The sequence below is a fragment of the Rattus norvegicus genome, chromosome 4 (genome assembly GCF_036323735.1).
Source record: "Rattus norvegicus strain BN/NHsdMcwi chromosome 4, GRCr8, whole genome shotgun sequence".
Lineage (NCBI taxonomy): Eukaryota > Metazoa > Chordata > Mammalia > Rodentia > Muridae > Rattus > Rattus norvegicus.
Genome location: NC_086022.1, coordinates 82,745,229 through 82,758,146, shown reverse-complemented (window position 1 = coordinate 82,758,146; position 12,918 = coordinate 82,745,229). Strand labels below are relative to the sequence as shown.

Sequence of the window (12,918 nt, the reverse complement as noted above, 5' to 3'; positions counted from 1 at the left end):
AAACAACCCCAGGCAAGTCCTCACCCGAGGAAATACCAGCAAAGAATCAGCTACTGCCGTGTCCCGCTCACTGCCCACCACTGACCTCTGGGTTTTCCAACCAAAGGTTGACACATGTGTAAGCCCCCTCCACTGCTGTCTAGAAGGAAACTGGATGGGACGCTCACCCAACACCTTCTGTGAGGCAAAAGCTCGGAGTTCCAGGTTGTCAGTTGAGTTCTCTGTTTGGTTAAAAAACTGGAAGTGCTTTCTTTTGAAATTAGGTAACAATTATCTTTCCAACTGTTGACACAACATGTAAATAGAAAATTGACCCACATATCTTCTTATCAGACTCAGATCCTTTGTTCACTGGACATCACCATGACTCCAGAAAGCCCTTCCGTCACTTCTCCTGTCCTCACTGTCATTCCTGCCGTCTCTTCAAGTCCTTTACTTCTTTTTAACAGTTCCACCACGCCCCCTCTCTACAGCTTCTCTTTCCCCCAAACACATTCCCATTCCAATCTCTGTCCTTCAAAATTCCCCCCCTTGTCTCCCTTTCTGACACCTATTTGGGAATGGTGGGGAAGGGATAAGAATTGACAGCCTGCTCTCCAGTTTAAAAGCATGCATCACATCATGACTAGCACACAGTAGGTTAAAAACATTTGCCAAATAAAATCCCTTTGACTGAACTTCCCAAGGTTAAGGAGAGACAGTGCAAAGGAGAAAGTGCTCCAATTTCTAATTCTGCTGGGAAAATGGAGAAAAGAAAGGAAAAAAGACACATCATCTGCATGAAGCCTGGTCTCGTGTCCATTTCATACAATAGGAAAAAATGGCTGAGGAGAATAATGGGATGCCACCTGTGCCGCTGTTAAAGGGTAGAGTCCAGCCAGGAGCCACATTTCCTGTGTCCATTGAATGCCAGTCCCATGGGTTACAAGCACCTTTACTTCCTAGGGGTGTAACTGGAGAACCCAGAAGTCAGGACCAGGAGTTGCTTTTTTTTTTTTTTCTTTTTTCTTTTTCTTTTTTTCGGAGCTGGGGACCGAACCCAGGGCCTTGCGTTTGCTAGGCAAGTGCTCTACCACTGAGCTAAATCCCCAACCCCCTGCTTTTTGATCCCCAAGCAGATTCCTCCACGATTTGACGACCACCTCCTACTGGAGCAGCCTCTGATTTGGGGTCTCTATTTTGCAGATCTAGGAGCTGGGCCTTCCATGGGCCTCAGACCTTTCCTTTCCTCCACCTCAGTGCTCCTGAAAGCTCTTTATTCCCATCATCCTCCAGGCTCCAGCAAGCTAGCTGGCTGTGCTGCAGGTCTCTGCGCTGAGGCTCAGCTCCGGGCGCCTTGATGAGGCGTGTTTAATCTTCCACCCGGATTATTTAACCTCCGCATCCTTGTTAACAAACAGCCATTATTAACGAGATGGGAGACCACATGGGGTTGGGCATCTACAGACAATGCAAACTCCCCTGGCTTTTCTGCAAGGAAATTCATAATCTTCAGCGACTAAGCCGCCCCTAACTCTTCTGCACAGAAAACTGAGCAGGACACACGTGTTCTGGACCCTTCCCCAGGACCCCCGAGTTTGAGGATGCATCCTCAGCAAGACGGACTTACCACTCTCCCTTCTCTCCCCCGCTTGCTCGTTGCTCTCCCAAGGGGTTCCCACAGTGCGTTATAAATTTTACCTTTTCAGTGTTCAGGAGAATCGAGAGGAGGCTGCGTCCCAGCTCACGGCCTGCCTGTCCCCGAGGACACCAATTAAAGGCACTAATTGGACAGCAATACATCAAAGTCGCTCCCAGGAGTGGGTCCTCAGAGCGCCAGGAATCCGTTAGTAGGGCTTTGTTTCAAATAGAGAAATACAGAAAGGGAAAAACGAAAATTAAAAAAAGAAACCACTCCTAGATAGGACTGGAGTGCAGCGCGGACTCCTGTATTTCTCAGGATCCACTTGTTCTCCTCCCATCCTCCCAGCGCTGTGCTTGGAATGGAATGGAATCTTCCCTGTTTCTGTGTTCTGAAGCCACCCTACTAACTTCCCCCTTAAGAGCGCCGCCTAGAAGGCTCTCTTCTCCCTGGGACAGGCTTTTAGCTGGCAGAGATGAGACGCACGTTTAGATCCGTGCTTGTACCCACTCCAGAGAAAGCAACCCATCTCCCTGGCAGCACCATGCTGGTCTTTCTTAAACAAGCCCGGGAAGTAGAAGACACTGGAAAAGCACCTGTCACCTCAAAATCAACAATCAACCTAACTCCGTGGGTCCTAGCAGAGAACATCCTGACAGAGAAGGGCGACGAAATGAGCCTGGCCTCGTGGGAAGACATTAGTTCAAGATTTAGACTCAGGAGGGACCCCTAAGGGTGGGGAGACCTTGGCGCCTCTCCTGGGTGGGAAGGCCGCCCGGTGTGCAGCGGGGAGCAAATCGAGGGGCCTATGTAACCAAGAACCCTTCAGGGTCTTTGGTTTAGAAGGATGGTAAGAGGAGGTTGAGTCTGCAGAGTCCAAAAATCACCAGCAACTCTGCACACTCAGGACCGTTTCTGCTTCTCCACTACCAAGGCCCGAGGCCCCCTCCCCTGTGGCCAGAGGAAGGCTGATGTCCCGCATAAGGAAAACTGAGACCCAGATACAAACCCCTATAAGGGACTGTTCCTCAAGGTGTGGGTCCGGGAAAACTGCAGGCTATCTCCTGCACTAATAACAACGCAAGAACCTAAGGCAAGCAGGGGCCAAACTGCCGCGACTGCTCCTGCTGCGACAGCGCAGGCGCCCTTGTTTCTCGGCCTCACCTGGGCCCCCGGAGAGGTCAGAATTCGCCCCTCTTCCTGAGCGGCTGTGCCCGCTGCTCCCTTCCCTCCAGCTGCCAGATTGGAATGGCTGCGTTTGATTCCATTTGTTACTATCCCCGGCATTTGTTTTCCATTTTATAAACGTTTCCCTTTAAGTAATTGTCCCTGTTAACGGCGTATACCTTTCAGCAGCCCTCACTGCGCTATAAATAATCTGGATGAAGATGTAAGGATATGACTTTCACAAGATTGGACAATTGATTCAATCTGTGACCCGCGATCGCGAATAATATTGGAAGGCTATTTAAACAGATGAAGGCCTAAATTGTCTTGCTTGTATCTGAATTAATTTCTCATTCATCATCATTATGAAGTGATTGGTCTATTCAAGCTCTTCAGCCTGCTGGAACCGAGCAGGATTTAAATGAGATTGTAACACAATTTAAATGCTTGCCGACTTTAACGAGGCCAATTGAGCAGCTGCAATAAATACAAATATTTTTCTAAACAGCCTTGTTTTAAATAATTACTTAATGCTTTCATGTTATTTTTAAGTGGCAATCTTTCTCCGTCCTCCTCAGAATATCACATACTTCTTTGCTGAGAAGGCAATTTGGAAGTGACTTTGTGTTTTGTTTGTTTTACAGAGGCTACGATGGGCTTTATAGTTGGGATTTGATTCCCCCCGCCCAGGGTCAACATTTCCAGGGTCCCATACATTGGGTAAATGGTGAATTTGGCCTTAGTGTTTTTCCAATTGAGCTCCGATGTGCTTGCCCCTGCAGAGCCTGGGAGGAGGGGAGCGAGGGAAGAAATTTGCCGGTGCATCAATTTTCTTACCCGGTCCTGTTTTGGCTGGGGACTGCAAACGAATCTGTGCAACTGCACTTACAAATGACACCCTGAAGAGTGGCACTGTTTCTGATTTGTCCTGATGACCGTCATAATCTTGAACAAATCAGAATTTCAGCATATCCCAAAGGTGTTCCTGAGACAGCTCAGTCTCCCAGCAGCTCCGCTCTCAGGGCAAGTCGTCAGGAGCGAGTGCAGACAAGAGGAGGATTTCTTTGATGGGAATGGAGCACAGAGAAAGAAAATGTTGCTGCAACTAATGGCTGGGAGTGGAGATGATTAGAAGACCCACCCCCCTTTGGTACAATCTCTTTTTTTCTTCTCCCATCCCTCACTGTGTGGGGAGAGGAGGCTTAATATAGAAAGAAAAAAAAAAGAAAGAAAAGAAAACCTCTTCCCACTTGGAGTATGCCATCCGTCTGGGTATCTTCCACAACTGTCCACTGTGACACCCATGCTCTCCCGGAGGACATATGGCAGCGGGTGTATCCTCGTTTGGAGAATAATAGAAGCAGCGGAGCAGGAGAAGTCTGGAGAACAAAGGAATCTTTTAAACTTTCATGAAAGCATTTTGGAGACATACTGTGGGGACCCAAGACTTCCATTTGGGGTGACTGTCTAGGGCTGTTACCTTTGAGTAACGATGTGTATGGTGAATCTCTTGTTTCCTGCTGCCTTTCTCCCATGGAGGACCCCATGTCTAGTGAGTCCTTGCCTTACAGATCTAGAGACTAGGAAGGTGGATCTGTTATGGTGACTAGAAAGCCATCAGTAGGACAGAGGGTGAGATCAAACGGCAGAGTCCCCACCCCCACCCCAAATAGGGGTGAGGCTGGAAGAACTAAGTGATTTGCTATGTAACTGAGTAATTTAATGCCAGAGTTAGGGAACTGCTGGCCGGAATCATTTCGTCTTCGAGGCTCTGCCGAGCTCATCCGCTTTATCCTGTTGTTTAAAATGAGCATTATCCCAAACATATGCAATGCAATCAGTTTGGTCACACTTACAAGAACACGCTTTAATAAGGCAATCAATCACACGTTAACAAGCCAGCGACGGCCTGCGCTCTGCGCACACTTGGTCTGCAGAATGGTTAGTCTTGCAGATCTAGGCAGACCCAAGCTGAGCACTGGACCTTGTTTTTCAGACCTGCAGGTTCTGCCAGGACTCAAAAGCTGCAGGGGGAAACGAAATGTGAAATTTGTTGAGCACAATCTTGGGTTCCGATTCCCAAAGCCCAGCGTGTGTGTGTGTGTGTGTGTGTGTGTGTGTGTGTGTGTGTGTGTGTGTGTGTCAGGGGACGAGAGAGGGGATCCAGTACCTTAAACTCATGGGTGCACCCTAGCCACTATTTGCTGTGCACAGCTCTGGGTTTCAGGCAAAATGGGACCTTGCTAGGGTTCAGTTAAGACAAGATGCTCAGAAGTTAAAAAAGAAACAAAACCAGAAACAATCCCATATTAGGCCTCTTGCCTGGTCTGCCCTATCTGTTCTATAGACAAAAACTGAAGCTAGAGACAGCCAGTACCTTCATAGTCAACTCTGCTCTTCCAACCAAAGAACCAAAGTGGGGCATGTCAAGCCAGATGGCATGGCCTGGTGCAGGCAAGCTGAGCTCGGGGGTGGGGGTCTTGGGGGAGGGGGTCACAGAGTGAGAAGTGGTGCCTACTGCCAAACCGCAAACCTTGGCAAAAGGGAAATTTCATTATGAAGTAATGAGTAATTCCTCCTGGCAAGATGTATTGTTATATCTTCCACTTCAATTTGGAGGAAGAGAGGCTCAATTACCCAGAAAATACAGTCAATTAAAGGCTGCTGATTGGACACGAGGCCGGATCATCGATCTTGTACTTTCCAATATCGCTGCAGACACCTCATTTTCCTTCCCTATTAACTGAAAATACGCCTGGCATTAAGGCAACCCGCAGCCCATTTACCTGTCGCAAGCAATCCTGGCCCGATGTGGAGCAACTGCAAAATTTGCTGGGATTTGGCACTGGGGAGTCCCTGGCTTCAGAGGGAACTTGGAGGGCCTGGGGGCAGGGTAGAGTTGGGGGAGGACAGTTGCTGGGTAGACGGTTCCACACAGGGGCCACAGCATGCAAAAGGGCAGAGGGCATTTGTGAAGTTCCTACTGCCCAGCAGAGAACCCTCGTGCTAGGCAACCCAAACCTTCCTAGCTTCCCAGAAGGCTATTGGGCTGGGATTTCAAAATGAGCCACTCTTAAGTAGGTGGGGTACCTGTTACGTACCACCTGGCCTTAAGCTGAAGGTAGGATTCCTAGCATGTGGCTGAATCATACTAAAACCATCCCAACCCTCATCCAGCCACTTGTTTCTATGTGCGGATGGGGGCCCCACTCCACCAGCAAACACTGTTCTCTGCAGTGGTCCAGCACCTGTCATGACCGACTCATCTCATCAGGGGTCAGGCTGGAGGTAGGTCTCAAGGAGATGGCAGTCCTGGAGTCCCTATTGGAGCAACTGAAGGATTCATCCCTTAGAGAGATGAGCCCTAGACAAACTCAACACTTTAGAGGGGCGGGGGGCAATCTACCTATGGCAAGTCCTAGATAGCCCCAGAACTAACCAAACTTACACCCAAGGCAGCTGGAAGACAGCCTTCTTCCTGCAATGTCTGTTTGGATCCTGCCAGTGCCCAACAGGGACTTAGAGAGACCCCTTTGTGGGTGGGTCTCCTTCATTCTTTCCTTATGCATGCCCCGTGGTAGCTAAATTAGCAATTCAAAAATACTAAATACACTCCCTGATGCCACCAAAAAAAAAAAAAAAGAACTTATGCTTAAATGCTAAAGTAAGAATCATGTTCAGCTTTTATTGCAATATGGTTAACAAATCATAACAGCAAATTCTTTGGGCTGCAAAGGAAAACCCCAAACCAAACCAAATTCATTCCCTACAGGAAGGACCACTCCCTCCCAGTGGAGTGAAGCTTGCATGGGATGCTTGAAGTTGTCCTTTTCCTCAAACACTGGCTATAAGGATGAGTACAGGAGTTCATAAGTGGCTCCCCCAGTGAACCCCAGTGAAGGGGAGAGACAGGGTCCTCCAGAGGTGCTGAAGGTTTGTACTGACAGCGGAAAGCCAAGGCCCTGTGTCAATTGGGGGAGACAATGAAAGAAGAATGTGAGAAGTCTCCATTCCCTAAGCTCTTCCCAGGGCGCCTTGTTATAAGGGCTCAGCTCCGGGCTTGGTGGCCCAGCAGAGTGGGGTTCATTATTATACATACATTCAACATTCAAAAACCCTCCGCACACATCACTTGCTAATCAGGCTGTGTGCTGGGTTCAGGGAGAAGAGGTTCGCCTCACAGAAGCTGCCTGGGGAGACTGGAGGCCCTGCAGCTTCTCTGCCAATGCCAAACCGAAAGGGAGAAGGCTGGAGCTGCAAGTTGTGAGATGTCACAAAGCCAGGAATATGGGAAGAGGTCAGGGGCTGGTAGAGGCTAGAACCAAAAGATGCTGTGTGATGGAGTCCCTGGCAGTAAATCATCTCTCCCCTAAATGGCTGGTTTGTTGCCACCAACAAGCCCCCTGCATGCTTTGGAAAAGCTGCTGAAGATTAATCTCTACCTGCTCTGCATACACAGCATTTTGTTCCAAGAAACAGCGATTTCCCTTCGCAATGCTTGCCCTTGACAGGAGAGTGGGGGGCCCAGGTGAAGGGTAGGAGGGCTGTGGGAGTGGGGTTGTTGCCGGTTAGCTGTTGAACCAAGGCCTCAACCTCTGACAGGGTTGTGCTTTTGTGGAGGGTGGCAAAGCCTGACCATCCCAGGGGAAGCTCTCTCAACCTTTCCCACCCCATTCCTGCTCCAAGCAGCAACATTCACTGCGCTTCTGGGGCTCCTGGATCCTCTAGGCCGAGTCCTTTATGGTGTCCCCCCCACATCCTTTCCCCTCTTCATCTGAGACGAGAGGTGACAGGTAGGATCCTGGAGGAGTCTCGAAGACTCCCCCCACCCCCACCCCATGACGTCCTGCAGCCGGCAGCCCTGAGGGCGCCCCCTTATCTGGTGAGGGGCACCTCCTCTCTCTGGTCCAACGCCACGGAGGAGGCCTTGCTGAGCACAGAGGGGGCGAACGTGAGGAAGGAGTCCGAGCGGGAGGTGGAGGCACAAGTGAAGTCTGAGGCGGCGGCGGCCCTCGGCGCCAGCCCATTGGAGGGGCCGCTGTGGCAGGCGAGGCAGGAGCAGGGGCCGCCGGCCGAGGCACCCAGTCCGTGCGCCGGCCCGGGGTAGAGCGGTGGGTGGCGGAAGGCGCACAGCAGTTCGGGTCGCGGGTAGGGCTGCGAGAGCACGCGGAAGGTGTCGAGCGGGCGCAGGGGGCCGCTGAAGGGCGAAGCGGCGGCCGAGGCGGCGGACGCGGCACCCAGGCCCACGGGCGAGTAGTAGGGCAGGGGCAGGTGCGACGGGAAGGGGTAGGGCAGGCCGCCCGCGGCCGCCGCGTGGCTCATCATGTAGGTGTAGAAGGCGGGGTCGGCTGGGTGCGGCCACGTCATGGCCAGCCGCTGTCGCTTGTCCTTCATGCGTCGGTTCTGAAACCACACCTGAGGAGAGGAAGAGGAGGAGCGGGTTGGATGACTGCGCCAGGCCCAGGCCCAACTCTGGGGTGGGTGGCGTGTGAGGGCGATCCCTACAGTGAGGGGATCTTCCTCTTCCTCCAAGAGTCAAAAGCAACTCCAGATAACAAGGCCAGGCCACCCACCGCCATCCCAGAGGGAAACCCTCGCTCGGGAGGAGACCAGGGGAGCTGCTCGGCCTACCCGGCCTTGACATCACAATCTGGAGTGAAGGTGCTAATAGGAAGGCCTGCCTCGATGGGTCTGAAGAGGCAAAAGACATTTTCCCACAGATTTGGGGGCGCTTTCATCCCTGTTCTTTCGGGGGCACTGTCACGTGCAATCACCTGCCCTTGTACTCTATTTGCCTAGGAAAAGGACAGAATCGACCTCTTGGCAGCAGTGGCTGACCACGGACTGTCAGAGGGGACTTCTGCAGGTACCAGATTGGAGAGTCCAGGCCCAGACTCTTCAGCTGCAATTCAGGAGATAGTCCCTTGGCATTTCCTTCCTACTAACCTAGGTATAGATCGCCTCGAACATCCTAGCGCAGCCTACCTTGATGGTAGTTTCAGGAAGGTTTAGGGCTGCTGCCAACTCGCATCTCCGCGGTCTTGAAACGTAGTTCTCCCTGTAGAACTCTTTCTCCAGCCTTGCAATCTGCTCCCTGGTAAAGGCCGTGCGGTATCGGCGCATCTGGTCACTGGCGCTGCAGGCCAGGGTGCCTTGTGAGCCGCTGCCGCCGCTGCCACCGTTACTCTTGGGGGCCTCGCTGCCACTGTTAGGACTGCTGCCCAGTGCATCGGAGTCTGGCGCTGCACAGGAGCCCAGAGCACACAGGTGCAAAGACAGAGACACAACACAAACACACAAACAATGCTGACTTCAGGTTGGAGGAGGGGCATTAGAAGGAGAACCCTTTAGTTTCCTCAGTCACTGATTCTGCTGGGGCTCTGGAAGCTTCACCAGCGAGGTCTTGGATCAGAAAGGGTTGAAACAGAAAGGGTTTGGGGCAGACTTAAACTGACTGTTTGGAAGACCTGGACCTAAGGCACATGGGTCTAAAGGCTCCCAAACTCCTTTCCCTTCCGCTTGCCCCTGGGTGCAGCAAAGGGCATATTCCTTGAGCTCTCTGCTTTTGTGGGTAGGAATGGGCAAGGATGTGCCAGGACACTAAATTCTTGAGGTTAATGTATTGTAGATTGTTGGACATGCAGTGAGCTTCCCTGTTCTTGTGTGTGCACACCAGGATGCCAGTAGCAGGTGTGGGTATGTGTGTTGCACATCCTATTGCAGGAGTGGTATTTTTATGTATAGGTTGTGAGGGCATGGTATGGTAGTGAATCTGGAGTAGGTAGATAAGATGATAGGAGGTGGAGGTGGATACTGAACAAAGTGGTGTTGGCTTCGGAGGCCTAGAGGTAGATGCAAGCCTTTCCCACCCATCCCCGTGGTTTTGTGGAGGTGTGTCTACTGATGGGCTCCAGCTCCCAGTTTTTCATTCCTAGGAGTGGATATTGTTGTTATAGAGAGAGACTCCCTTCTGAGCTATCCACCCCCATTCCCATTAGCCCCTGGTGAGAAGGAGCTCTGTAATTAAAGTACCAACCCCTTAGACCCACCCCAGAGAAGGGTGGGGCTCTAGCCCCCTGCAGTTGCTTTTCCTTTGGGTGGAGAAGTGAGACCGAGGGAAAGGGGGAGGGGGAGGGCCCAATCCCCGCCTTTTCAAATGCAACCGGAGACCAAAGGCAATTAGACCATTGGGACTATTTCCGACCTGGCGCCGCCAGCCCGGGAAGTGACAAGGTAATTTGGACCTCTGACCGACGTGCAAACTGGTCGGAGGGCTGCAGCCCTCCGGAGACCAGAGTCCGCCACTATTTTACGGTCCTTTATATTCTCTTGGCTTCCGCGCCTCCTTGTGCCTTGCACCCCTCCAGTCACAAACTGCCCGGACAAGCGTTTGATCTTGCCCTACCCGATGGAAGGTATCTTCCTCTCAGCTGAATCATTCCCACAAAACTCGGGGGGGGTGCGTTGGGGTGCGTTTTGGATCCCTCAAGTCAAGACTTGTGTCAAAGCTGACATTCATCCAGGCACAACTGTCACTCTTAGTCCCACTAATGGGATAACACAAGAGACCTCACACACACCAAGGTGCAGAGAGCAAGAGTTGTTCAGGTGCCCCCGCCCCACTCACCCAACCCCCAGCCACCCTGCCCCAAGGGAAAGGAGTATCTTCCACCTGGCCTGAGATGAAGGGAACTGTGGGTGCTGTGGGCGGACCGGGGAGCAGAGGGACAAGGTGGCTACCTTTGCTGTGCTGGTACTCGGCGTTCCCGGTGGCGCAGTCCGGGGTGCAGCTCACCTCGATTTCTTCATAGAAATCCGACTCGGTGTCTGAGCTACTAGGTTGCCCTTGGCCAGAGAGGCTGTCCGCGGAGGGGACTGGGGGTCCCGGGCCAAGCATGGCCGCTCCAGCAGACCGTGGCTCGGCGCCCAGCCCTGCAGCGCTGCCTGCTAGTCCATCCACCGGCTCCTCCTCCTGGCCTCCCCCGCCACGCTCCCGGGAAGTCGGAGGGCCGGCTCGCGGGCTCAGGCAACCGTGGGGCACCATCTTCTCTGGCGGTTCAGGCAGCGGGCTGCTCACGGCTTCGGACAAATTAGAAACCCTCTTACCAACCAGACTGCCAAGCTGACCCCCATCCAAAAACATAACCATGTCCTTTCGGCTCTCCATCCCCGGACTCTCCAGGGGGGGGGGAGGGGGGAAACCCCCAAGTTAGCTCCTAACCCCAGGCTCCCTGGGATCTTGGCTGAGAAGGGGAGCTAAGGCAACAAGGCTGGCGCCGGGTAGCCCCAGCGTGGTGTAGACGGCGACCGCGGAGATGGCAGTGGGGAGCTAGGGTCACCTTGTGATGCGAGCGCTCCTCTGTGCCGCACCGCCTCTGGGAGGAAGCCCCATTGCCCTCTTCTTTCTAAGCTGTCATCCTCTTGCTGCAATCGTCATTACAGTACCGCTGGTGACGCCACTCGGCGAACGCAAGTGGATAAATAGAAACGTCTACCACAGCGAAGATGAAAGGAGACCCGCAGCTAATGGCTCGGCAGTGATGCGCCAGGTGTGGGCCTCGTTCGAATGGGGAGGAGAGTGTGAAAACAGAGAGACACACACACTGAGAAAGGGAGACACCCAGGCAAAGAGGATGCAAATGGAATTCCGCACACAGAAAAGGGAGCGCTTAAAGCGCGCCACGAGTTCCACAGGGGCAGCAGGACTTGGTAATTGAAAAACGCTTTTGAAATTTTATTTTATTGTTGTTTTGACTTCTGTTTTCTTATCCTGGTGTCTAGATCTAATACTAATGAAAGAACCCATAGCTGCTTTTTGGAAGCTACGTACAAACCCGGGCTTTCCGAGTATTTATATAACCGCTTGTCATTCTAAGTGGCTTCAATATTTTTTACAAGCTACTGAAAAAGTGCCCCCCACCCCAGTTGTCTGGAGAGCTTGAGCCTGCAGTACCCCATTTCTGCCTCATCGCCCCATCATCATCTGTCTCCTTCCTTAAAACCAAACTTTATTTTTCTTCCCTAAGAGTCAAGAGGTATCTTTTTTCCCTTTGAAAGCCGGCCTTGTGTGCCGGCTCAGTGTTCCACGATTTAAGGAGAAGAAAAAAATCTTTCCCCACCCAGATCACCTGGTTTAAAATCGAAGCGTTCAATGAGTTATCACTGCTGTTGTTAATTTTCTCTCTCTATCTAGATGTCCTGGCTTGAATTCGGGTTGGCTCTTCATAGAAGAAAACATCTTTTGGTTTGGCTTGTCTCCGGGCTATTTCAGGTATGTCGGTTAGGGAAAGGGTCTAAGACTGGCCTTTCTTTTCCTGTGTGTGTTTTAGGTGATTTCTTCAGAGTCAACGAATTCTGCCACAACCAGCGTGCTCTAATGAAAAGGTGCTGGCAATCAGAACCCTACTCTGGCAGCACCAAAAGACCCCAGGTAGAAGGTACTGGCCTTCCTTGGAGATTTTAGGACAACTGTGGATGGAATGTAGCAAATGGTATCAGTGGGATTTGAACTTGCAGGGTCCTCTCCTGCGCTCTGCCCAAAAGAAGTTTTCTGTGTTCAAAGCCAGAGGTAGAAGAGAGTCATTGAAATGTCCTGGGGGTGGGGGTGGGGGACACAAAACAAAAAACAAAACAGGCAATTGGGGATGGGAGTTTGTGGGCTAAGATAATCCTTTGAGGAGGTGAGGAGGTGAGGAGCTGGGTCTGTGGAATTCTGGGACTTGGTGTTTGGGAGAAGGAATAGATCTCCGGAGCCTGGCAGGTGGGCTGGTTTGAGGGGTAGAGGTGAGCATCTTCCAGGTTTAGCTCCTGGTTTCCCCTCTCTCTGGCTCCCCCTACAATATTTTCCACTGGTGAGCAGCCTGCCCACTTAACTGAAAGGGGGGGCTCCTCTGCGTCCCAAGACAAAGCCACAGTTTCTAAGAAAGTTCCCTCATTGTCATCTGTCTCCTACCTGTCCCTCCATCTTTCTGATTTAGGATCATGGAAAGACTGGAGGAAGCCAGAGGTTTAGGAAAACGGCTCTGGCTTTCCACGTCTCTCCTGATACAGCAAATGTTTGTTATCCTTGCCTGGGGAACAAGGGCAGATGGACAAGGAGGGTGGTGTCCACGCAAATGCTTCCACTCCCT

The 12,918-nt window shown here is 51.9% G+C and overlaps 1 protein-coding gene across 1 annotated transcript; it reads right to left on the bottom strand.

Moving 5' to 3' along the window:
* Positions 1-6,577: 6,577 nt before the first annotated feature.
* Positions 6,578-10,955, bottom strand: Evx1 (even-skipped homeobox 1). The gene is made up of 3 exons (NM_001191972.1): positions 10,529-10,955; positions 8,774-9,030; positions 6,578-8,203 (listed from the first exon to the last, which is right to left on the bottom strand). The coding sequence occupies exons 1-3, from the start codon at positions 10,953-10,955 to the stop codon at positions 7,664-7,666; spliced, it is 1,224 nt and encodes a 407-aa protein (NP_001178901.1). The 3' UTR covers positions 6,578-7,663.
* Between the last annotated feature and the right edge of the window lie 1,963 nt (positions 10,956-12,918).